This window comes from Haliaeetus albicilla, chromosome 4 (genome assembly GCF_947461875.1).
Source record: "Haliaeetus albicilla chromosome 4, bHalAlb1.1, whole genome shotgun sequence".
Classification (NCBI taxonomy): Eukaryota; Metazoa; Chordata; class Aves; order Accipitriformes; family Accipitridae; genus Haliaeetus; species Haliaeetus albicilla.
Window position 1 is genome coordinate 33,490,226 of NC_091486.1, and position 26,142 is coordinate 33,516,367.

General features: G+C 37.3%; 2 protein-coding genes across 7 annotated transcripts in view; one reads left to right on the forward strand and one right to left on the reverse strand.

Annotated features, from left to right (window-relative positions):
* The window catches only part of DNAH7 (dynein axonemal heavy chain 7), a 115,714-nt gene extending 103,720 nt beyond the window's left edge, over positions 1–11,994 (forward strand). The window contains exons 55-64 of the mRNA XM_069781866.1: positions 802–963; positions 1,740–1,940; positions 2,786–2,947; positions 4,405–4,590; positions 5,293–5,430; positions 6,185–6,415; positions 7,453–7,605; positions 9,473–9,650; positions 11,098–11,201; positions 11,605–11,994. Of these exons, the coding sequence (XP_069637967.1) occupies positions 802–963; positions 1,740–1,940; positions 2,786–2,947; positions 4,405–4,590; positions 5,293–5,430; positions 6,185–6,415; positions 7,453–7,605; positions 9,473–9,650; positions 11,098–11,201; positions 11,605–11,811 (1,722 nt within the window). The 3' untranslated portion in view covers positions 11,812–11,994. The remainder of the gene's footprint in view (positions 1–801; positions 964–1,739; positions 1,941–2,785; positions 2,948–4,404; positions 4,591–5,292; positions 5,431–6,184; positions 6,416–7,452; positions 7,606–9,472; positions 9,651–11,097; positions 11,202–11,604) is intronic.
* Positions 11,995–12,010: 16 nt separating this feature from the next.
* The window catches only part of SLC39A10 (solute carrier family 39 member 10), a 93,858-nt gene continuing 79,726 nt past the window's right edge, over positions 12,011–26,142 (reverse strand). For 5 of the 6 annotated variants that reach the window (XM_069781864.1, XM_069781862.1, XM_069781860.1 and 2 more), the window contains exons 7-10: positions 24,362–24,730; positions 22,451–22,531; positions 20,667–20,857; positions 12,011–15,260 (exon numbers count right to left, since the gene is read on the reverse strand). In XM_069781864.1, the coding sequence (XP_069637965.1) occupies positions 15,102–15,260; positions 20,667–20,857; positions 22,451–22,531; positions 24,362–24,730 (800 nt within the window). In that variant the 3' untranslated portion in view covers positions 12,011–15,101. The remainder of the gene's footprint in view (positions 15,261–20,666; positions 20,858–22,450; positions 22,532–24,361; positions 24,731–26,142) is intronic. The other variant, XM_069781859.1, reaches the window with a different exon arrangement.

Genomic DNA, 26,142 nt, shown 5'->3' on the forward strand with positions numbered 1-26,142 from the left:
AATAATTTGTCTATTGTTTATAAGTAATTGTATGTTAAATATTTTTGGCATATTTTATAATGTTGGGATGTCATGATCTATTTAACTAATTAGTTTGTGTAATCTCAAATGGAAAAAGACCCTAATGGTTTAAATATTAATTTTAAGGAATCTTATCTGAAAACGGTATTTTTTTTCTAATAAGCATTATGTGTAATATATTACTTAATAAAAAACACTATAGTAATATAGGACCGTAGGGTCTTGGGTGGCATTTGCACCTCAGAATTCAAATATGGATTTTTGTTGGCTTTCACTGTCATTATGGCATTTAAAACAAAAAATTCCTAACAGCCTAAACTAGTTCTTATGTAGAAGAGTACTGTTATAATACTAGAAAGTTGCTCTTTTCTGGTAAGATGTATTTCTTGCATTTCCTGATTATTATTCTGTCAGAATTCTGTGCTGTTGAGAATGACAGACATACTTCAAGTCTCCAACCACCAAGCTGCAAATGTATCCTGTGTTTTATAGTAGGTGGTCTACCTCCTTAAAGAGCATACTGTTTTCAGGAGTATTTTGAAACTGTCAGAATTTTACAGTTCCTGATTAAATGGATGTGTAGTTGGAGCTTTTCACTGGAAGATAGAGAAAAGGTTTTAGTCAACTGGAATGACATGAAAAAAAAGATTTAGACTGGTTTTTGGAAGATAATGTACATTAACTGTCTCAAGAATACATATAGATGTGAACTGTCATACTAGAAGGTTTAGTGTATTTATGCCATATTATTCTTACTTATAATATGCTTTCTATATGCAGGGATATGGTGGTACAAAGCTTAGTTCTCTGTCACTTGGTCAAGGCCAAGGTCCAATAGCCATGAAAATGATAGAGAAGGCAGTGAAGGAAGGAACATGGATAGTTCTGCAAAATTGCCATCTAGCAAGTTCATGGATGCCAATACTAGAAAGAGTCTGTGAGGTAAAAAAAGTATTATCTTCTTATAAATACTTTTGAACCTGTGCCTGATCCATACAGGCGAGTGAAAAGCCAGCTTAGTATACTTTATGATGATTCCCATTATATAAGGGTAATCATCACATATTGATTCTGTCTTTTTCCTTCTGCCTGCTGGAGTAGAAAGTGCTCACAAACATGGTGGGTCTGGCCCATTCCTTGAATAGTAAATCCCAGCTGCTACCACAGTTTCTTCAGGCCAAGAGCTTTCATCATATGTCTATTGCTGCAGAAAAGCAGCATGCTAAGGAATTTTCCTCTTGAACAGATATAGGTTTCCAAAGAGGTACTGGTGTATACTTCTTCCTCCCCCCCCCCCCCCCATAAACTTAACACATTTCTGATGTATACATATTATTGCTATAGGCCTTCCCAGAACAGCTGTGTGACAGTAAGTGCAGTAAATGGGCAAAGTATACATAACATTGGTCTGGTAGTACAGAGCCTGCACTTGGTTTTGTTCCTATATTCCACAAACATGCAGAGAGAGGACAAATTTTAGTTCAAAATACTGAAGTGTTGAATAAAAATACACCAGCTGTAGAAGGCAAGTTGTCATTGAGTCATTGATGACTGTGACTTTGCTATAATCACATATAAGCATCTAAGAAATTAAATTTTGGACTGGTGTATTTTCCCATTAAAAAAAAAAAGAAAAAAAAGCTTTAATTATAACACTTGAGGTATATATTAATCTGTTGTGTCTTCCAATTGCCTGTATTTATATGTGTTTATTGTAGGAGCTAAACCCTGATACAACACATCCAGATTTCCGAATTTGGCTCACCAGTTACCCATCTGCCACGTTCCCAGTGTCTGTACTTCAGAACGGAGTGAAGATGACTAATGAAGCACCAAAAGGTTTACGGGCCAATATAATTCGTTCATACCTGATGGATCCAATATCTGATCCTGACTTCTTCAACAGCTGCAGAAAACCTGTTAGTAATGCTGTATTGTAACTTTGTAAATCAGTTAAAGCAGACCCTGATGACTGTGTATGTCACATGGGGAAAAACCCTCCCAAATTAAATAGTTGTCTTCCACTGCAATGAAACTGGTTTTGATTACTGGCAATAGTGAAGTAAATTTAATTTTTATTTTATTGCTCGTCTCCTACTTCTTCAATTGCGATTTTGTGCTATGGCATTAATAATACAGCTCTCTAGTTTAAAAACCAAAAAGTAAGACTGGGAAAAATCCTAACCACTCTTTTCATAATTAAATGTTTGTTTGCAAGCGTATTTTACATTATTTTTCTAATATATGACCTCTAAATGAGGTCATATACTTTACTAAATGGTCTCAATTAAAAAATGAAACAAAAGTTCCTATCTGAAGTTTTTCTGTAAGGGCCTGAAATCCTATCTTGATAATGAGAAGAAAAAAAGCAGAAATATTTTGTGAACGTTTTATAATACAATCGTGTAAAAAAAAAAAAAAAAAATTCATAGGTACATGGTCTCATACACATAGTTGTACGTGTCATGTATATTAATTACATATCCATGGATACATAGCTTTAAAAATGAAATTGCTTTGAGGGTTCACAGTGGTTTAAGACAATATTTAGAACTGATGCTTACGACAATTTGATGACTTCTTGCTGAAGGTTGTTGTATGTCAAGAAAAAGCTACCCCTGACTCATAAACAGTATGTTACCAGAGCAGGAGACACTGACTGGGTTTTGACTGACTCAGACAGCACTGCTGTGCAGGACGTGAGAAAAAATGAAATGGTTTAAACCAGCTATGAATTATTAATGGTCTTGCATTTGGTTTTAAGGCTGAGTTCAAGACATTGCTGTATGGCCTCTGCTTCTTCCACGCGCTGGTGCAAGAAAGGCGGAATTTTGGGCCGTTGGGTTGGAACATTCCGTACGAGTTCAATGAGACCGACCTGCGCATCAGCGTGCAGCAGCTGCACATCTTCCTTGACCAGTACGAGGTATAGCAACCTCTCACAGCAGTCACCGGGCCTTGCTTGCACTTTCTAGGGCTGTTGGTGCATGTACTAATTGCAGGCTGAGTGCTGCCACAGCAGGAGTTTAGTGGGGGCAGTGAATTAGAAACCAAGGTCTACTTGCAATTCATTTCAAATGGTTAGTATACCATGATCAGTATATAACTAATGTGGGAAACTTTCAAATTACAATTTAGAAGTTCTGCCATGCAAAACAGAGCAGTGTTTGTTTCATATAGTTGCCTTATTCATTGGAATCTTATCCTGTCCTTAGGCAGGAGCTGTGGATTCAGCTGTTGGCAATGTTACTGCAAGCTGTGAAATATCATATTAAACTACTTAATTGCTAACTGTGATTTACTTAATGATAGGGATAATACTAGACGCTGGACTGTTGCAGATTAATAACAACCTTGATCTATTTGTGTAAATTTGGCAGATGGTGTTTCCTTCCCTGTTTGCAGATCTAGGCAGTGGTTCATAGAAGCCTCTGCAATTTGCTAGCAATACGTGCCACTTCTCTATGTTCCAGCTTCCTAGGCAACCCACTATAGCCAGAATCTGTTAAAGTTATGGCTGGGGGCAGGAACGGGGTGTTATTTTCAAACCACTGTCAGCCTGCAGTGTTTTTGGTTATCAATGTGGTTAATAGGTAACTTGTGATTCAGCATGAGAAAGCAACTGCATGAAGGTGTGCGTTTCTTTTCCTGCCAGAGAATGAAGGGCTGGGGGGGTGTGGGGTGTGTCTGAGGGGATGTCCTCCCATTATAGGACCAAAGCTTATAAGCAAATGTAGTGCCTAGGAGGGAGGGAAGCTTCCTCGCCTCCCCCCCTCCCCCCGCCGAAAGATAGTAACTTGTACATAGTAAACAGATTTCCTGGTACTTTTTTCAACTGGTTTGCTTTATCTCAGTTCTCAGCGTATCACCCACTTTTGCCCTGACTTCCTGTAAACAATTTATCTCATCATTTGTAATTTGTTCCTTTTATGCACCTAAGAGGAATCCAGCTTCTCCTGCCCTCAAGACTTTAAGCATGTTTGCTTTTATTTTCTAAAAAAAAAAAAAAAAAGTATAAGCATAGCTATAGCCCTGTGACAGCATACATTTATTTTATAAGTATGTATAGCCAAACAAGTAGAGATACTTTTGGAAAAGTTTTCCATGAACTTGTACTCAGGGAGTTCCAGCTGCATTACTATGGTTATTTTTGGTGCTATTATTCTTCAAAAGAAGGTGCTGGGTGACTTGATAGATGATTATTAAAGTATTTGAAGATCAGGAGATCAATGGTACAAGCATGAACTAGCAAAAGTAAATAACAGTTTTTAAACTTTCCAGTAAGAATTCTAGATGACTTCCAAATAAATTACAATTATACCAATATGGCTGTCCATAGAAGTGCTAGACTGCAGTTCAGATCATTGTCTTGCTTTTTTTCAGGAGGTGCCACATGATGCTCTCCGCTATATGACTGGAGAATGCAATTATGGTGGCAGAGTCACTGATGACTGGGATCGGCGTACGCTCCGTAGTATTCTGAACATGTTCTTTTGCTCAGAAATCATTACAAATGTAGATTATAAATTTGATCCAAGTGGCCTTTATTTTGCTCCTCCTGAAGGGGATGTAAGTATCCCAGAACAACAGAATTCCCAACAGCTTATATTTTTAAAATATAGATCTATCTTTCCTGACATTGATATGTGCCTCAGTGCTTACTGCTGTCACTGCTTGCTTTTGTGGCTTAATCTCACATTCTATTAGGACTTGTTTCAGTGACTTCTAAGAAACAGAAATAATGTGAAAAAAAACCCCAACTACTGCCAATTAAATTGACCTTGCTCTGTGTGAGTCAGCATGCTTGGGGACAGTAAGGGAGAAACACAGCCTGCTGAAGTTAAAAGCTTTATAAAATAGGCATAAGAGAATTAGTTGATCATGTCTGCTGGAGGTAGAAAGAACATAGTCATCAGCTTAATTTATTGCACAGGAGAGTTATGTTACACATCAGCAAAACTTGGCAAGCAGTGGGCCCAGAAAGGGCCTGCAGCCCCTTGCACTAGGTATCTTACTTTGTAAGAGAATTTCCAACAGCTGCCAGAAATTTTGTCAGAAATTATTTACGCAAAGCCAATCCTGATTTCAGGGTAAGAGGATGGACCAAAGGAAGCTGAGGCACAGTCAGCCCCTGTATTTCCTTTTATAACTTAGTTTACACACTGTATTCGTTACACTAGGAAAGTCTGTAGTGGTTTTGAGACACAGCTTGCAGCCTGTCATGGGCTGTTTCTGCATCTCCTTTTAAGTCTAGAATATATCTTTTTTCAGTACCAAAGCTATATTGAATATACAAAGACACTTCCACTGAATCCTTCCCCGGAGGTATTTGGAATGAACGCAAACGCTGATATTGCCAAGGATCAGTCAGAAACGCAACTGTTATTTGATAACATTCTTCTTACACAGGTATGTAAAGAGTAAAAGTCACACACCATCTTACTGTAACTTTCTACTCTGTCTCCACATTAGTATGTTCAGACTTTTTTTCAGTTTTTACTGTACCTTATTGTATTATATCTCCATTCTAGTGAAATTACTGCTCCACTTAAGAATCTTTTAAGGCTTTTTTGGCTTTGTATTTTTCCCGTCTTCCTAATGAAACATAGCTTCTGTGATCGTACAGTCAGTTTGCCTATCTTCTCCTCCCCCCAGCTTTTAACAATATTCAACTTCTTGGCCCATTTCAGTCCAGTTTGTAAGCCAGGTACAATCTGGGGATACTATGGTTCCTGTAAGCTTCATGATGAAAATGAAGAGCTGAATATAGAGAGCAAGAGGGACATGGAGGGACAGCAAGACCGAACTTGGCACTGCTCTGTGCTGTTTCACGGCACCTGGCCAGCCAGTGGTGCTGATGGGTACATCCAAGATGGGGGGAGAAAGATTGGTTTACTGTGGAAGCAGGATTTCAGCAAAAAAAGAGAAGGACACAAACCTGTAAGAAACCAGATTTTGTTAGTTCTAAGCTAATAACTTATTGCAATAATATAGGAAGCTCTCAAACAAATTAATTTCAGTCACAGGGAAAGAGTGTTGGAACTGCAATGATCTTTTAAACAATGCCTTTATAACAGCTCTATTTTCCTGCATTTTAACTACTTGCTTTCCTAAGTCCTCTTTCTTTTTCTCAAAATACATCCAAATGTTTGGCTCTCTCTAGTCTCGGGCATCTGATGGTGGTGCAAAATCCACCAATGAAGTTGTTCATGAAGTCACAGGTGACATCCTGAGCAAACTTCCTCCAAATTTTGACATTGAAGCAGCAATGAGAAGATATCCAACAACTTATACTCAAAGTATGAATACTGTGCTTGTCCAAGAGATGGGACGCTTTAACAAGTTACTGCAGACAATACGGGACTCCTGTGTTAACATCCAGAAAGCAATAAAGGTGAGCTGAAGATAACCTTTTAAGGCGTATACCTAGAACCTAGACCCAATGCAAATAGCTTAGAGAACTGACCCTGAAGTCCGATTCAGGTCGGTCAGTCAAACACTTTAAAGCATCCAGATTCCAAACTGATTTATTGATCTGTATCTTAAAACTGATAGGAGTACAATGGAATATAAAAGTACTACTGTGCCTACTGTAGAGAAACTGAATCAGAAAGTTTTTAACTACAGATTTGCTAGCAAATAAGGCAAGCAGTAACTAGGTTCACATCTGGTTTTCTGCCTCAATGGCCTGAAAGACTGAAGCACCTCACACAATTTCTTACAGATGAAAGCAGATCTCCTCAACACCTCAAATAGCAAATTACTGCCAGTGAGGATTCCAGTTAAGATATCACAGTCTAAAGTTGATATTTGTTCTCAGTAGGAATCAAAAGCTACTGCTGTGCAAAATACAGAAAAAAAGCAGGAAAAAAGTCACTTTGGGTAATTTTTATTTATCTGTTATAGCTTAAGGCTGATAAGGCATTTAAAAAAAACAAACCAAAAACCCCCTCCCCAAATAACCCACAAACGCCACTCTGCTCCCTGTTAAAGCCAAACTACAAGCTGAAAAGTCTGCCACTTTAGAATAAGGCACTTGCAGCAATGTCACAGAGTTTTGAGGAAACTTTAAATAATAATAAAAAACAGTATTTACAGTCAGTAAAACTGAGAAGTGCTCTGGGAAGACCATGTTTCTGAGGAAGGATGAGAAGGGAGAATTTTCCAGTATGGGCAGTTTTCTCCGAAAGAGGCTATGGACCTTTTCCCTGACCAATCTAGTGACTAACTACCAGATCAGACAGAAGACTGCAGTAGCTTTTTATGAAATCCATTATGTCCATTATTCTTGTTTTCAGTGTTGCTCCTGTCTGACTTGGCTAGAAGTTTATAGCATCTGTTGGACAGAGTGTGATGTTGATTTTTTTAATTGTTAAAGCAAGCTTGTTAGGCAAAGTATTTTGACATCTTCCTTTCCAAAATTTCTTTTAGGGGTTAGTAGTGATGTCTGCTGAACTGGAAGAAGTGGTAAGCAGCATTCTGAAAGGCAAAATTCCAGGACTATGGATGAGTAAGTCTTACCCAAGCCTCAAGCCTCTGGGCAGCTATGTGACTGACTTCCTTAATAGACTGAAGTTCTTACAGGTGAGCATGACCATTTATGCCAATTGTTCAATGCCACTTATTATTTTTGTCTATTGATGTCAGGTGACATCTCCACAAGTGAACACACACATTAATTACTTCCACTGAATAACTGACAGGTAAAGTTCAGTTCATTTGTGCATCTGTTTTGTATAGCTGTTTGCTCATCGCAGCATCTAATGAAGCACTACATTTTGCCACATACCCTAAACCTCACAAAGAGAGCTGCAGTATGTCAGTAATACTGTATGACAGAATTGGCCTTATGAAGTGAATTTACCAAGGGCTTGTTAAACTGCACATAGATCTGGTGGTGGTAATGAAGTTAATTAAAATAGAACTTAGGAAAGCACTGTTGAGTTCCTTTTCCAGTGAGCAAACTTAAATTAGTAAAACACTTTGACACAAAATCTTATGTTAAAGTCAAGTACCAAACTTTCAATAAAGTGCTGGAGAAGAAAGCTGGATGAGTTAGGGAGAATCAGTGGGGTTCCTTCACCTGTAAGAGTGCAGATTCCCAAAACTGAGTTTAAATGAGTAATATCTAGAGTCTCAGCACCATTCTGTGGCTTAGTAATCTCAGTCAGCTGAAGAAAACCAATCTCATTGCAGGTTGCCTACTCCATATCTGTTATAAGAGCAGGTCCCAAGACAGACAAAAGATCTAGGAACAAAAATCATAAGTAAATAAAAAAAATTTAAAAAAATCAAAAGAAGCATCCAGTTTTAGGCCTAGAAGGTTATTCAGCAAATCTGGATTTCCAGAGAACCTCTATTTTATGTTTTTGGACACACATCACCCAGCCAACACACCTCAGTAACTTCCACTTTCATCTGTAGCAAGCCTGACAGCAGTATGTGTAAAGAACAAAAGTGCCATTTCTTAAACAGAATCCAGGACAGAAATTAAACTTGTACAAATGGAAAACTGCCAATAGCTATGAGGATGATTTTTTTATTTCTTGAATTGAAAGCTACTTATTAGTAGAGACAAGTAGTTTAGTTGTCTTCACTGTAATTCTCTTCAGCAGATAGTTGTAGCAAAATTTTTTCAGACATTATTCAAAACTGATGTTTGCAACGATCAGAAAGAGTTCTTCCTGCATGCAGTAAATATTCACCACTGCAACAGACCTCACATATATTACAAACAAATCCAATGAATTTTGGCATTTTTAAAAATCATTTTTATACAGAGGCCTCCACGGTGTAAGCTATTAAAAAAACCCGCAAACAAACCAACCCAAACAAAAAAACCCCTCCCTGTCCGCGCCCCCCCCCCCAGTCAACAGAAGTTTAATTAGGCCACATATCCTCCTCATGAGGAAATCATCCCTCCTCATCTTCAACTTGCTGTACACACTTACAACATGTGACACTGGCCCTGGAAGAGAGATATGAGCCTTTCAAAGAGAAAACAGCCTGCAAAAAAAAAAAGTATCTGTCATTTGCACAGAGAAACAAAGGTCAATGCTGAACAGCCTTCAATAATGAGAGAGAGAGAGAGAGAGAAGAATTGAACACTCATTTGATGAACTTAGAAGGATGATGTATGTTTAACAGACTTAGTCTGAATAAGTCAAGCTAAGTATTTCCAGGCAACAGTGTTGGGGGTTTTTTTTTGTTTGAGGGTGTTTAGTTGGTTGGTTGTGTTTTTTTTTAAAAACAGAAGCTAGTGACATTTTAAAAACACATGGCAGCCATCCAGAGTTCCACTGCTTTCAGAAAAGAAAAAGACAATCCTGGATTCACAAAGGGAGAAATTACTTCTGCTGTTATTCTAGAAGATATTTGCTTTCCTAAATACTAAAAGAAATAAAAGGCAGTTTTTTTCTTTTGTCCTCCTCTCTCTCTTTTGCTGCTGCAGCTGTGGTATGAAAATGGAACTCCACCGGTCTTCTGGATTTCGGGATTCTTCTTCACTCAAGCATTCTTAACAGGTGCCCAGCAGAACTACGCCAGAAAATACACCATTCCAATAGACCTACTAGAATTTGACTATGAAGTGCTAGAAGACAAGGAATATGAAATTGCTCCTGAAGATGGTGAGTATGCATGACACAATTATCTGCCTTTGCTGATATATTCAGAAGATAACATTAATTTGCAAACTCAGAGTTATGCAATTAAGTTAATGAATTCAGCTGGAAAACATACATAACTGCACTGCTCCCCATGAGATACACAAAAAGCTAAGCGGCAAAATACTATTTAAGTCCTTAAAAATTTAAGATTAGTGAGATTAGTTCACCTCCTGGATTAGCATGCAGATGATAAATAACACCAACAGAGGACACTCCTTACCCCCAACTTCCCACAACAGATCAAACTTTCAAGTGATATCAAGCTTGCCTCCCCCCCCCCCCAACTTTATTTCACTCCATTAGCATATATGTCTGAAGATGCATATTTTCCTAAGCCAAGGAAAACCAAACATTTACCACAGAAGTTGGGTATGCTACTTAACTATGCCTAGAAAAATATCTTAGGGATATGATCACAATGTGCAATAGGGGATTGCTCGAGGTGGAAAAGTCCCATTTTTCATCAGACCACTTTATTATATATTACTTACCTTAGGTTTCAGTTGCAGATATGTTTGTTAGCCTGTCCTTCTTTAGAAAAAAGGACAGAATAAACTGAACTGTTCTTAATACTCTTTTTAATACTTTTCTGAGGATCAGTTTGACTGGAAGTTGTGTAAAAAGAAGGGCTTGGTAGGTTGCCTGGGAGAGCCACATCCAGTCATTTTCTGTTGGGGCATGTTTACTTTTTGTTTTAGAAGTTACAGTTTTCAGTCTATGTAGCAAGAAGGTGCAAGTTTGATGAAAAACAGATGTTGCTGTCACTTTTTTTTTTTTTCTTCTGGAGAGCTGATGGAATGACAGCTGTCATTCTGTCATGTCATTATGACATGTCAAAATACAGGTATTTATGTTTTTTAAACATTTAAAGACTTTTTTTTTTCTTTACTCCCTTAATGAACTGCTTGAGAAAGGTATAAGCCAGTAGCACTTTGAAACATCAGCAATGAAACAGTGTGAGGACTAACTAGTGAAAGACTGTTTATACGATCAAATCTCCAACTTTGGAAACAGTAAAGCTGACAATATGTAGTACATACAGAAAAGTCTGTAATAATGACAACTGTAAAAATAGTGTCCTGTACCGTGGAATAATTTTTCAGCTCCGTCATTCAATGTTCAACGTTCAGAAAAGGCTGGATACACTATGATATTGCTAGACATTGTAACTTTATAAAATTTTATAGAATTGTAATCATAATAAATTGTAATGAAGTATAAGATGTTATACTCAAAGTTTGAGTGTTATACTCAGTTATTTTATCATCACTTGGAACACACAAAATTGACAAAGTCCCACACACTCAATTAACCGATATTTTGCAAAGTGCATTGCACTAGCTGCTGCTGTTGGCTAGAAGACATTTTCAGTTTTTGCATAATATAGTATCTCTTCCAACTGATTCAGGGGTCTACGTTCAGGGATTGTTCTTGGATGGAGCACGCTGGAACAGGCAAACTAAGAAGCTAGGAGAATCTCATCCAAAAATCCTCTATGATACAGTACCTGTGGTCAGTATCTTTTGTTTGGTGACATTTTATAGTATTACATACCAACAAATACCATAGTACTAACACTCCCAAGTTCTAGTGTTGAAGGAAGTAACAGGGTAATTCTTAAAAAAGAAAATTATTTAACTGAAATGTTTTGTGTTGAAATAGAAATTAAGTGTCTGAGAGGAGCTGAGAATCCTTTGCTAATAATGACAGTGACAGAAGTTTGGTGTTGCATATTATGGGAGAGGAAGCAATCTGCTAAGAAAGAGGAAACAAGAAACTGGTTTTCACAGCTATGTGTTAAAAAGCAAACAAAACAAAAACCCAACAATGTCAAGATACTTTGGCCAAGCCAAAACTGTTTCCCTAGTTTTTTTCCTAACCAAGATGAAAAGGATTATTTTATTCTTTACTGCAGATATGGCTAAAGCCATGTAAGAGAGCAGACATTCCACAGCGACCAAGTTACCTGGCCCCAGTGTACAAGACCAGCGAGAGAAGAGGGATCCTGTCAACTACAGGCCATTCCACCAACTTTGTCATCGCAATGACTCTGCCTTCAGACAAACCACAAGAACACTGGATCAGGCGGGGTGTGGCGTTATTATGTCAGCTTAACTCATAAACCTGTCACAATTTACGCAGGTAGGTGCATTTTCCAGATCACTTACAAGGGATGTATGTCAGTCTTGAAATTTCACGTAAAAAGAGAAATCAAAATGAGTTTGTTTACAATGTTGCATTTGTGCCTTTCATGAGATTTGAAAAAAAAAACCTAAAATACACAGGTGCACAATAAAACCTTGTAAAAGCCAACAAAAATATCTGCTCCTTGAATAATTTTATTTTCTGAAGGCTCCTTATTTATAAGGAACATACATAAAATGAACACAACACTGTTGACAATGAACAAAACAGCATTTGATCATTTCCAGCTTTATAAAATTTTAAAAAATTATTTAGTTATAACAAAAAGACTGATAGCTCAGCAAGTTATCTTATAGGACCATAATCACATTTTAAACCATAGACTCAATTGTTAATGGGGAGGGGAAAGAAAAATTAAAAAAAAAAAAAAAAAAAAAAAAAATCACACTGCATCTAGCAACTACAATATTTTCTAAGCGTAATCACAGCGGATTGAGTGCAATGTGATCTACATCAAAATTCATATGGGATGTCACACGGTGACAGCATTGTAATATACAAGTAACATTTATGCCCTCCAACAAATACAAGTTAAATGAGACTCTGGATTCAAGCAGAATGGAATGTTGAAGCCAAGTAGAAATGTAGTGGAATTCAGATTGTCTGTAACATGACTCAAAAGCGTACATTAGAATCACTTGGAATTCAATACTGGTGGAAAATATAGAAGTCACAGCTGTTATACTGCTCTTCATAACTTGTAATAAATACTAGAAAATTAAAGGGAACAACCCATATTTAATGAAAAATACAGTACCTACCTTCAAGGACCATGTTTTTCCCTTGTCTGAAGATGGTCTTGGAAGGAAGTTAACTATTTTCCTATAGAGGCAGTGTATTAAGCTATAACCATATTCCAACTAATACAAAAGTAAATATACTACCTGAAGTACAGAAATCTTCATTTGAAAAGAATTAAAAGAAATAAACTTTAAAAAATGATTTGACAAAATATCAGCTCAACCACATAATGACCCCCTTATACTCGACAGAATTAACAGAAAAGGAAAATTAAGGGTCAGTTTAATACATAAGAAACAGGCTGTTTAAACTTAGATCCTCAGAAGGTATCCAGTGAGTTAAGTCTCTTCTTTGAAAATGGTATTCAGTGACCTAACATGGGCACTATGAAAAAATGTCACCCAGGATATTTACACTGCAGAAATTCAGTAATCTGAAGTTAACAGTGTGTTTTACTAATTAGGGTCCAACAGTAAACGTGTTTATAGAAGAAAAAAGAAAACCTGAATTCAGAGCATCAAATGGTTGCATGCCTGAACTCTGGGCTTTTGGCTTCTTCACTGAAGAAACCGCGCCCTTTGAAATGGACCCTTAATACTGTTTCTTGATGCTGCACATTAGGAAGAAATACTGGCAAGAACCAACCGATATCTTTAAAACATGAGCTGCTCCCACTAAAAACTAAACTGACCAATGACGCTTCAAAAAGTAAAGGGCCACAGGAAACACACATTAACTTGAAATGGAATGAAGATACCAACTGGCTCTCGTTAAAGGCGTTAGGATCAGTGTTTTTAGCAGCTACACTGGCACCAAGCAGACTGAAACAAAACTTACGGCACATAGTCAAAATACAGCTTTTACCTGGCATACACATAAAAGAAGACAAACTGTATGTTTTAAAAAAGGCTACTACCATGCTTAGGACTGGTACTACAGAATCAACTTGCACTCCTCACAAACTCACAATTTTTTTAAGGAGATGGGTACAAGAAGAACTAACTCATGTCTGGCAATATAAGCGTATCGGCACAATCCGATGTAGGACAGCTGATCCCAGCAAGTTAAGGCCCAAATTTGCAGTCTATCCTTCCCAATTACACATACCACAGATCTATCACGTCTGCTTTTTAATACTCTAATTTAAATACCAAAACGGTAAAAAAAAAATCATAGAAATTAACTCCTTTATGCTGGAAGTAGAAATCTTCTTACATACCCTCCGCTGCCAGAAATGGCCGGTGCTACAATGTCTGATATCAAGGCATTGTAGAAACAGATTTTGATCTGATATTACAGTATTGTAAATAACCTACCAGTACTACATACAGAGAGCATAATTTAACCTTTGTGCCCAGGTTCAGTAACTACCATCTTGCATTTTGGATTGTTTTAACATGAAGACGAGAAAACAGTCCAAAATAATTATTTAAAAATGTGGAGAAATTCCCATACGGATTCTCTGTTAAAAGAGTTTGCACAAATTCACAGCCACAATTCTTCAGTAGTTTATGCTGCAAGTGGCACACAATACATGTTTAGCATCTGTAAAAAAGAATCAGAAATAGCTCAATAACTCCAACATCAGGGATTTCCCCAAGCTAACGCTAATTCTACCGCATTTTGCATTTTCCTACTAATATCAAGGAACAAACATCAAATAAATCTTAGTCAGGAAAAACATTGTCAAACTGGTCCTCGACAGAACATAGCACTTTGCAGCGTATATTGCAACAGCCTGCCTTCTTACACATGAAGTTTATAATGATGGAGTGCAGCTTAACACATACTCTAAGAATTTAAACAGTGTTTAGGTTTTGGGTTTCTTTTTTAAAATTTAAAACGGCACAGTGGTTTCCAATCACGTGCTGTTGTAAGATTTAGCACTTCAAGTCACCCATATGCAGAAGAATCGGCACAGAATGAATAATATACACACACACATATATATGCATGCATATCTGTATATATCTATCTCTCTCTCTCTCTATATATCTATACATATAGAGAGAGAGACACATGTGCTACTTACTTAATACTTATGTGGCACTAAAAGCTTACATAGGTTCCTTGCAGAGGTATGAATTTCAGTTGTAACATTTTCTGGGTTCTGTTCAAATGTACTAATGAAATGGTATTTTCCCAAATGAGTAGATCATTCGCTGTACTTTTTCTGTCTTAAGCAAGCAGTGCTTCCTATATAGTACACTGAACTTGGCATTTATTTCTTGTATTCAGTATTTCCTAATTGTTGATCACTTGAGTTTAGAAGATGCATTGGGTGATATCATCTGATTTGAATTAGAAAAAAAGCAGAAGTTAATCTACACAGAAATGAATATACTGTAGTTGTGTAAGTAGTGCAAGCCACTGCTTTTCCTCTGAGCAATGTGCATACAGTGAAACAGTGCAGACTTGAAGCCATACAGTAACATTATTGTAACCACAGTGATTACCAGAATTAGGTCAAAACTGGATGTCAAGCACAATTTTATCTTCATAGAGGGCAATCACCAGCATGATGGCAAATCCAAGAAGCAGGCCTAGATTCTGAAGAACGAACTGCCCCACGGGACAATAACCATGCTCTTCATTATCTCCATCTCCATGAAGCATTTCTGGAAGCTAAAAGGAAAAACAATTTAGCAAGTTATTTCACCTCTATTCCACTTATACACAGAAAAGTTCACAAGGTGATATTGTCAAGAATAAACACTCCAGGATTCAGTTATAAACCCAATACACTAAGACATAGCTTAAACTCTACCTAACCAGTAAATTTGATTAAAAACATGATCACATAATGTATTTACAAAACAAACTAAAAATGCCTTTCCTTTCCTTTGAACTTTTTTTTCTTAAGCTTTTACTGGATCACATATCTACTTGAACTTCAACTTCCTCAAGGACCAGCCCAGCACTCTCCAAGCTCTGCTCTTTTGAGTTCTTTTACTCAATGAAAATTGTCATGCTCAAATAAACATAATAAAAATCTTTAACTATTTTTGCAGTAATTGCGTTGCTATAAATATACCCTTTACAATTACTTTGCTGATTAACTTAGCCATTCATTTGTCATGTTACATGCTTACACATATTCACATACATGTCCCTTTTAAATATGGGAATAACAGCTACAAGTAATTCAAGAGAAATTCTATGTGAAGCTATAAAAAAAATTCTGAAAGCTCTGGATATTCTATATATTCCTCACCTATGAAGAAAAGTCAAACAGTACTGACAAAAGCAACAAATCAGTAATAGTGGTCTTGAAAGATGTAAAAATAAATCTTATTAAGCGTCTTACAAAGCCACCCATACAGAAGAGAAATAAAATATTTTACAAAGAAATTATTTCAAGAAAGCATGAAGTAAATGAAGGAATTCCTTCAAGACATACTTAGTACAGAAGAACAAAATGGAAACTTCAGGTAGTACACAGCGTGAGTCCTATTTATTGCTCTTCATTAGATAGGCTAGAATAGTTTTAGTTATTCCGAGTACCTGAATACTGCACAACAGAAAATGACAAATTATCAGAGCATCAGATCTGCTAAAAACCTAAATATATTACCTATCTGGTCTTGTATTACTCTATTTCAAAAAGATACATAAAGCTGACAATTAATTTGACCCACTGAGCATTTAAATATAAAAAAATATACTGGTGTGAAAAATGTTTATCACCTATACAATAGAGCAGGCAGCTTAACAGCAAGCACTACACCAAATTACAAAGTACCGTTAAGTCAGTAAGAATAAATGAAGTAATCACAGACTTTACACTGCTGAAGATTGCTACATAGCTCTCATGTTGTCAGGCAAGATTTGTTGCAGAATTATTTTCTTTTTAATAGATCAGAGTTGTATTTACCAAGTAATACAAAACCTAATCAGAGAATTGTGCTAGAATTGCTACTGCCAATTCTCACCTTCATGTTTCTTGAATGGAAGATCTGCACGTAATTCAAATTTTGTAATCAACTTCTACAGAGACATAATATTGCTGTTCCAACTCTAAAGATGCTGTTAAGAATAATCAAGGAGTATTCTGGCATCTGTTTCAAAGCCTAGGAAGAGCACAGTGCTCTGTCTCCAAAACTTCCAAGGTTTCCAGTCATGGCCATGAAAAGGAAGAGCATGATGAGTAGAAGTGGAAGTCTTTTAGCTACTGATAGTGACAGCTGTCATATATTCCCAAAACTGGGGAACTGAACAGCAAGTAAAAGACCCCTTTAAAATAGAAAAAAAAAGGTTGTTTAACAGTAACCAGTGCTATGGGTGCACTCCCCATCACTGTCTTTCTTAAAAATATTTATTTTTACTGTCGCCATATCCGAAGGGACGCGCTCAAGCTCCTCCTTCTTGTACTCAGAGCCAGAGTAGGCAGGCAGAGCAGACCAGTGCCACTTTTTGCTCTCCCTCAGCTGCAGAATCCCAGTGTAGAAAGGGTCCTGGAAAGACTTTGAGAGGGAAGGAGGCTGTGCACTGCAAGAACTTGTTACTGGCAAAAGCCCTCCCTCCATCTTTGAGATACAGCCCACACATGCACGAGCACTGTAGGAACCTCTTGCATATTCACATTTACCTGGAGGCAAATCTCCTTGAAGTGCCTCATTTGAATATAGCTACTGCCTAACACTCTACACAGTACTGCTTCAACTTTGATGTCTCTGCAATGCTGCAGTAGCTAAAGGAGGTATAAACAGAACTTCAGATGATAGCAGCTTGGTATGCATGAAGAAGAAACTATTCAGAGAAGCCACAGATGTTTTTTGAGATCTGGTGGAACATTGCCTGGATGAAAAAAGGCTTCACCTTAGTATTAGTATAATGGGCTTTAACACTGCTGGTTATCTACTTTGACAGCACATCTGAAGATTACTAAACTTTTTGCTTTATTAGCTATTGATGTGACCAATTTCAGGGACCGTATAAAGAGTCTGGTCCTGTCAGCAGAAAAAAAAATAACACCCTCTTGAAGCTGAAAGCTTAGTTTCAGCCCTAGAGGTGTAAGGAATGAAAAATATAGCAGATGATAGATAAATTTATTTTCCAGTAAGATGAAATGATTCAAGTTGGACTGGGAAGGAATATAGGAAAATTCAATGTACTCATTCTAACTAAACCAGCAGTGTCAGGAAAGAGGATATTATGATTATTCTTCTGATAGTTATCACCAAATGAAACGTCACAAGAGATCATGGAAAGACTGAAGGATTTAGAAAGAAAGGCCTGAGTTTAGGTTCTACTGGAGAAGAGCATGCTTACCATTAGAAAACACGTAATTAGACAAACTTCAGGACAGTTGGATGCAACAATACCAAAAAGTCCATTCTGAATGGGCTGGTCTAAGGAATGGATGGAGAACTGCACCTATGTGAACCTCTATCAAGCTGGGGAGGGATCAAAATCTGTTCTTATTAAGTGTCAGATAACAAGGTCTTTGAGAAGGAGGGAGATGATTATGGAAACATCAAGACAGAAATCTGGTGCAGTTTCAAGTGTGTCTTGCGGAACTTTTCCTGCTCTTGTTTAGTCAGACCATTGGGGCTTGACTATTTGGTTGCTACTATGATGACTGAGGAAAAGGACAAGGAATAAAAGAATGAAAATACTGCTTTCCTTTACACATGATGTCTTCAGTCAAAATAAGTACAGGAAATAAGTATCAGCCACAGGACTTACTTATAAGCAAGTGGTAATTATAGGCTACTGTAGAACATCTAAAGTTGCATAAAAGATCACTCTCAGCTATGCAGACACTATTTAGCAAGCCCTGAAAAGGACTTACTTACCTTGTAATAGATTAGAACAACTTCATCACTAGAGTGGATTTACAAATTAAAGTCTCCATAATGAAGTGAAATATCCCATGGTGTGATGGCCAATGCTTGGCTTCCATGAGTCCTAGTCATAAAGGACCTAATGGCAAGCAGGACTGAATGAGCTGAAGATCACAGGAGTAGCCTCCGCCACTGTGTCCTGCCTTGACCTGTGCTCAAGCTCCCATTTGATGACTACTAATGGGACTAACATGGGATCTTCAGAACCAAAGCTGAGTTTAAGAGAAAGTGCTCAGACATGGAGGGTGCCACCTAGAAGTAAGCTGGAAGCCCCACTGGCACTAAGTTTCTTAAGCACCAATGTGGCAGTAGTGCTGAACATAGAACTAACCACAGAGGTAAATTTGCTAAAGAGCAGAACGGCCAAGACGGCTTCTGCTGATACCAGGAAATTCAGCGGAAACTGAACCCTCGCTTTCAGCGGTCTTCACTGGTGCTTCAATGATACCACTGAGGCTGAGAAACCAGACTGAGCAGCCATGGCTAGGAACTGGCAACTATTGGCCACAGCAGCAAAGGGCAGAGGGATCTTCATAACGTCAGCTGCTTTAGTTAGCACCAGGGAAATAATACAATCAGCCCACAGCAGAGCAGACGTCTGACAGCTTCATAGACAATGATCTGACAAAGATGTCATGCTGTTTCAGTGAGAATTGCTGAAAACCTAAGTCTGTGTCAGTGGCTTGAAGTAACTGACAGATGCCTGCCTGCTTTGACAAGTCAGCCAGTGAGAGTCAAACATCATACGTTTCCCTCCTATACCAGTTAACTTTTAAGGAAGCTGCTAAAAAACGTGGTTTGAAAACAGGATAGTCAGCACAAATGTATGCAGGAGAGCAGAACTAGCAGTGTAGGCTAACAAACAGAGTTACCAGGTACAGCAACAAAATCTCTGAAGAAAATTTGGAAAGCTGAAGAAAATGCATGGTTTAAAATACTTCAGGACAGTAAAATATTCCATTTTACCCACAACTGAAAACTAAAACAGGCTGGTCCTCATTCCACTAAACCCAACCCTCTACGGAGATGCCATGAGGTTGAACAAAATCTCTGCTGGAACACCACTCAAAGCCAGAACTCCAGTTACATTTAAGTACTTTTCTATAAGCAGTATGTAGCCACACCAGGTGATCCAAGTGGCAATCTACTGATAATAGGTAGATGGCTACTTAGTCTAGCTGAGGAGAACAATAACAGTTGTGAGGAAGCTTGCCTCTGCTTTAGGTGTCTGTACTAGGAAAGAGTAGTTTGTGAATGAAGCAACTGAAATCTAGGAAGCTACTCCACAAAAAGCTGTCTGAACCCTTATGAATTAAAGCTTTAACTAGGTTGGAGTTCCTAGTCTAATTGGTTAATAATTTAACACAATATAAGATCTGTCCTTAAAATCCAGGGAAGTGACGCATCTTTTTCTCTGTATGTTAAGGCAGAAAGGGGCATTACAAAATACATCAAAAATGAAAATGGATTTCATCATCATTGGGCTTGGGAAAGACAAGAAGTGAGAAAATTGGCTTATTTAAATGCAGCTCTGAAGCTGGTTAGGAGAGAAATCAGGACTGAATATGGACTGATACCGTATGCACAAATGCATTACTGCCTGAAGGATCTGGATCTACAGTGTACACACACTAAATATAATGTACCTATATGTTCTTGATGCAACAGCATTTTTCCACCACATAATTTTTTAAAAAGCTGATCACCACAAGAGCTATGTATTACCAGCTGCTCATGCTAAGGGTTCAGACTAAGCTTTCCAGAATGAAATACATGAAGATTAAATTTTAGTGAAGAACTATTCTAAATACTGGATTGAACTCCAGCGTCTAATGCCCCATCCACAAAACCAGTCATCCTATTTTTATTAGTGGGAAGTTATTATTTTTACTAGTTCATTAGTGGGAAGTGTAAGTGGCTTTCCCAGCCCCCCTGTAGTTTTTGTATTTTAACAGGAGTCAGTGGCAGACTTTGGTAGCAGAAACCCAAACAAGCAAGCAACTATAAAACTTCACATCTCTCAAAGTATCTGCAACATTTTAAAAAGTCGTAGAACAGAAACAGCCATTTACTGTCTACAGATATTTTATGCATATAACAAAAAAAGTTCTGTCATAGGTGCCACTTCAAGTCCTAGGTTTTATGCATGGAATGCAAAAATGACACAGAATCATAACAACCTTACCATGTCAACCAATGCCACATAGAGGAACATGCCTGCAGTGATTGCAAAGATCCACAGGGTGATGTTATTAGCATACTGTCCCACTGCTGTGCCTATCAGCATTCCTATGTAAGCCATCATGGCAGACAGGAGGTTGTACACAATAGCTTGCTTTACTGTCATACCTGCTTTAAGAAGCACAGCAAAGTCACCTAAAATGGAGAAAGAACACAGGGGTTTAGTATCAATGCTTCTCAGGAGAATATAGCCTACATTTACTATCTCACCAATCCAGGGGATTGCCAAAGTAAAAATGCTGCTACAGAGGCTCAGAGGAAGACTAGGCAACAGGATTTGACAACTCTTACAAGAACTGTATTTATGTACTGCAATCCCTTGATTAAAATATGATTTAAAGTGCCTATTCATCATGCTGATTGTCAGAAAGGTAATGGTGATTAACCGTTAAAAGGTAAATGGAGGAGTCTAGATCTGGTCCTCCCACAGAGAATACATCTGTGCATACAGACTTGTCTTCATAGAAGTTCTTCATGGCACATAAAGCAGAGGCTTAGTTTTGATCAATACCTGTGAAAATTCCTCTTAGCTATATACACCTCATTCTGCAAATTCAAGAGGAGGGTAACAAGGCCTGAGTCCCCACAGAAGGTGACAATGAATTTGAGAAATATAGCACTAGGAAACTATAGCACATTCAGAAAGAATGACTTCACATCCATGCTGAATCAATTTTCTGGTTTAAGACATGCCAGGATAACCCGTTTTATTTTGAATTCAGGACAGGTCTGCTAAAATTGCTGATAGAGGTAGACATTCTAGAAAGATCTAAATTTTCATCTTATAATCAGCTTTGATAGTTTTACTCCCTTCAAACTGAACTTCTGTGAATATGAGGAGTTGAAGATGATATGCAGTCATGAGGGCAATTAATATAATATTCTCATGTCAGATATGCTAGAAATTGTTTAATCTAGAATCAAAACCTAGAATCAAAATAAAAAATATGTACAGTGAACTACTCACTTCTCATACAAGGTTAATTTAATCATGTTAACCTAGCAAGTTATAAGCACGCTAATATATATTGCAATCCTTTATATACTGCAGCAGCTTCACTTAACTAATAATTGTACAGCACCATTGTCAAACCATGAACATCTGCTCTATTATTTCCCATCTGTGCCCATTACCTACCTTATACTTAGTATCTGCCTATATAAAATGTGAACTAAAATTTCATGCAACATGTCTTATGGCTCACAGGAAAACAAGTTTCATTGTGGTTAGCTAACACCAAGAAGAAATGCTTCAGTTAGGGGGGGAAGAATCAATGGTACTGGCAACAATGCCTACAGGCTTTAGCCTAAGTAGTCATCAGCACTTGCTCGACTCAGCAACAATCGGTACAAAGCATCTTCTGAAGAATTTTACTTACATAAAATTGTGTTTACTTATGTAACTTAACGTTGTGTAAGACAATGCCACACAGAGTAGTGTGAAACACTCTCTATAAAATGCAGAGGTGTAATACCTAAATGTAAATTGTATGCTCCTAAGAACATTTTTAAAACATGTTCAAAAAGCTTCACAAAACTGCTGTAACTAGATATCTGCAAATATAATCCTGATTAATATTCTCATTATGTACTTTGAAGCAATATTGTTCCACTACTCCAAAGTTCTGGTCACCCTTGCAGCATCTGCATTCCATTATGCTTATCAGGATGAGTATTGCAACAGCTTTTAGATAAATATTTTGTACAGATGAAGAATAGAATTGTTACCTAATTCATGGGGAAGCTCATGACAAAATACTGCTATAGATGTACTAATTCCTCCTGTCAGTCCAGCACTAAAAGCTGCTCCTAGGGGAAGAAAAAAAAAAATCCAAATGATAATTTACTATTTTCAAGTCAGAAACTTTAATCAACAGACTTTCAAGAGATGACACTCTTCCGTCAGAATGCATGCTCTAATATTTTTTCATTATGTCTGTGTCCTGTTTGTATATAAACTGAAATATTGGAAGTATCCTGGATGTGCATTACCACCGCATACTTTATTACTCGATTTATCTGAAAGACAAATCCTGGGAGAGGAGAACACGACCAAGCAAAACAGAGACATAAAGGCAACAAGCTAATAAATAGCACCACTTTTACACATTTTTAGGAACTCTCAAGTAGATCATGACAGTTAAGAGTACACATGAGCAACAGTCTAGCTCTCTTCTTTCCAGGTTGGAAATCCAAACTAATATTTAACCGATAACCTCTCTATTTCCTTTATGCTTATTTGTAGAGCACATATCAGCAACATTAATAAGCCAGATCTGGAGAATAACGAGAAAAACATTGGCATAAACTTCTTCAGTAACTTTTGTGTAAGCCAATTTAATTCAATCAACTTTAAGTTCATACCTTAAATAATTCTGAGATAAGAAAACTGGTATTAAATTTCTGTACTGTAGCAGAGAAATGCACAATAAGAGCCTGTAGTGAGCAGTCAAAACAGGCAAAATAAAGTAGAAAGAGAAGACACAATCTGAAGACAGAGAGGAAATTTAACTTTCCTCTGGATTCCTCATAACTTGATATATTAACAAGATGAACATGCTTTTCTAAAATCTACATTTTACCAAAGAATCAGCTGTTTGGGCTTGACACAGGAATATTTAGAAATGGAGTTGCAATACAGTGAAGTTCTAAACAGATGGCGTAGTGATCCTTTTTGGCCTTAGAAGCCACTGTCTAAATGTCTTACCTGTTTAATGTGAAAATGAAGCAAAAGGTTAATTTTTATGGAGTTTAGTTTCTTTAGAAATTGTTTGGAGAAACTGTAGTAGATTCCATTGTTAAGTCCAGAACCTAATAAGTAGCTTATACCCCGCCCTTCAAAATGGGTATGTTCCTTCTGCTAGTAGTTCAGAACCCTGTGTACTCTTAGTAGCTACCTTAGTAAAAAATTAAAAGTATGCACTTCAGTACTCTCACCATCATTTTGAATTGTATGACATCTATTAAAAAAGTAATGTGTTTTACAGTTCAAATCACATTTAGAGGCTTATGTGAATCAAAGTTGATTTAATAAATCTAGTAAGATCTGTTTGGTACTTCAATTTCTTCTACATTTGGCTAGAAATAAATCTATACTGAGCATAAGCCAAAACAATACTTTGCTCAAACAAAAATTAAATTACACTAAGTAGCACTTTTAAAAAAAATTACTTCAGTAACCTGACTCATAGTACATTTATTATTTACAAGTACTGTATAATTCTATATATTAATAATAATTGAAATAGTACTATTGTTACAAATAAATATTGTAAGTAAGACTGAAAGGAACTTATTTCTTATTCAAAGGCAATTACAAAGACCCAAACAACAAGTGTGCATTACACGTGCTCCATAACTCATAAGGAGGTTTGTCTGCACCTATCTTTATTTGGCAGAGATTGCACTGTCACTACTATCAATACAGTAATCTTGGTGGAAACAGCCACAGAATATTAACAATGGGAAGACTATTACAATTAATGGCCTTTTAATTTCTGCTCTGAAGGAGATTAAACAATGCCAGTAACCATAGGAGCTAACTGGAAGCCTTACCTGTGATCACTGATAAGGAAAATATTACCAAAGTTACTAAAGGTAAGAAGAAACTGTTGAGAAATAATCAGTGCTTTTGCTTACCGATTGCTAAGCCATCACTAAAGTTGTGAATGCCATCTCCCATAATTACCATCCAAGCAATATTAGCTATCCCAGTATCTTTCAGGTCTTTTCCAGAATGACAGTGGCCATGGGAATGATGGGAATGTTTGTGATGCCAGTGGTGACTGTGTTTTCTAGCTATCATTTTATCTTCGCCATGGCTGTCATACTCTGAATCATGAAGATCATGCTCTTGAGCAGCACGTGAGACATCATTGTGAGAATGGTGCATATTGTTGTCCTCTTCTACAGACAAGAAGTTTTTGGGAGGGGACTCCAGCTGGCCATCTAAATCAGTTAGTTCAGTCTCATTGAGTCGATCTTCAGATAAAACTGAATCATCTGCTCCTAGATTGAAGCCAGTTGGGAGAGATACTGCATTAATTCTCATTTAAAATATCACCAGCAACTACTGCATCATTGAGCTAAGAATTTAACTTCTTTGCGAAAGCAAAAAAATATTTTAACACATCCCAGTCTAGTAACTTTGTTGTCAACGTTCAGCCAAAAGAATAAATCTCTCACCGCTCCATTTTTTCACATGTATAGCATGTGGAAGTCTCCACTACAAGGCAACAGCACTGTATCCATAGCACACAAAGTCAGTTTTAGCCTGACCTAGGCTTGTATCTGTAATTTTGCTACTGACAAAGTTTATGGTTCAACATTGGGAAAGGACAGTTGCCAGAACGATAATAATGTCTTATATGCTGTAGATGGAATCTGAACGGCTCAGGAAACCTTAACTGGCTACTCTCTATGCATGCCCATACAGGTCACAACTTAGCCTTCACTGAAGCATACCCAGATCTGCCACTGATACAACAGATCTTTAAATAGTTTATTGCATGCATCTTTGCATCAGATGCTTGTGTCATACAGTGAGCTCCTTCAGTGTAGCTCATTACCCTGCTAGCAATCAAAGCCATTTTTACAAAGAAACACAAAGCAAAAACAATGCAGAAGGCATACATGCAGGAATTTTAAGTCTACTAAAATTTCTAACGTATTAATAAATAAATGAAACCGGCAATCTATGCTCCAGGAAACAAAACCAATTGTGGAAAAAAAGCAGTTCTGGACAATGAAGTTATTAGCAATAATTCAACAAAAATATTTCCAAGTCAAAAATAAGCAAACAGTAAGTGGAATTAAAAAAACAGGCACAGAGTACTTAAACAGCAAAGAGTTCTAGATAAACAGACTCTTAAACATCATTTGGAAGCTGTTTAAAAAGAAATGGAATGGCCATTCAGGTGGCACTGCCGTTCAAAATTCAAGTTCAGCATGGGCTTCCAGTGCCTGTAGCACGAATGATTTACTGATCAGCACAGTGCACTTTCAGAGGAACAGTGTTATAAAACCAGTACGTACTCCATGTTATTAGAAGCAAAATTCCTCTCATTGCCCGTTAAAAGAAAATGAAGACATTTCAAATACATGTACCACCATCCTCACAGTTGAAAGTCTTCCTATGTTCTATGTCAATGTCCCAAATCCCATTTCAAATTGTTTGAGTTGAGAAGGCTACAGTCCTAACTCTCCCTTCTACAAACCATTCAAATTAACAGAATTGCATTTGTATAGATATAGCCTAGGTATTCTCCATCAACAAATTAATTCAGCAGCCATGCAGACAACAGAAAGGGAAGGTGATGAAGCAAAGCCCTTCCCCTTCCCTCACCCGATCAAGAAGGGTGATATGGCATTCCTTCTGGGTACACACTGCATGAGCATTCAGACTGTCATGAAGGAACAGT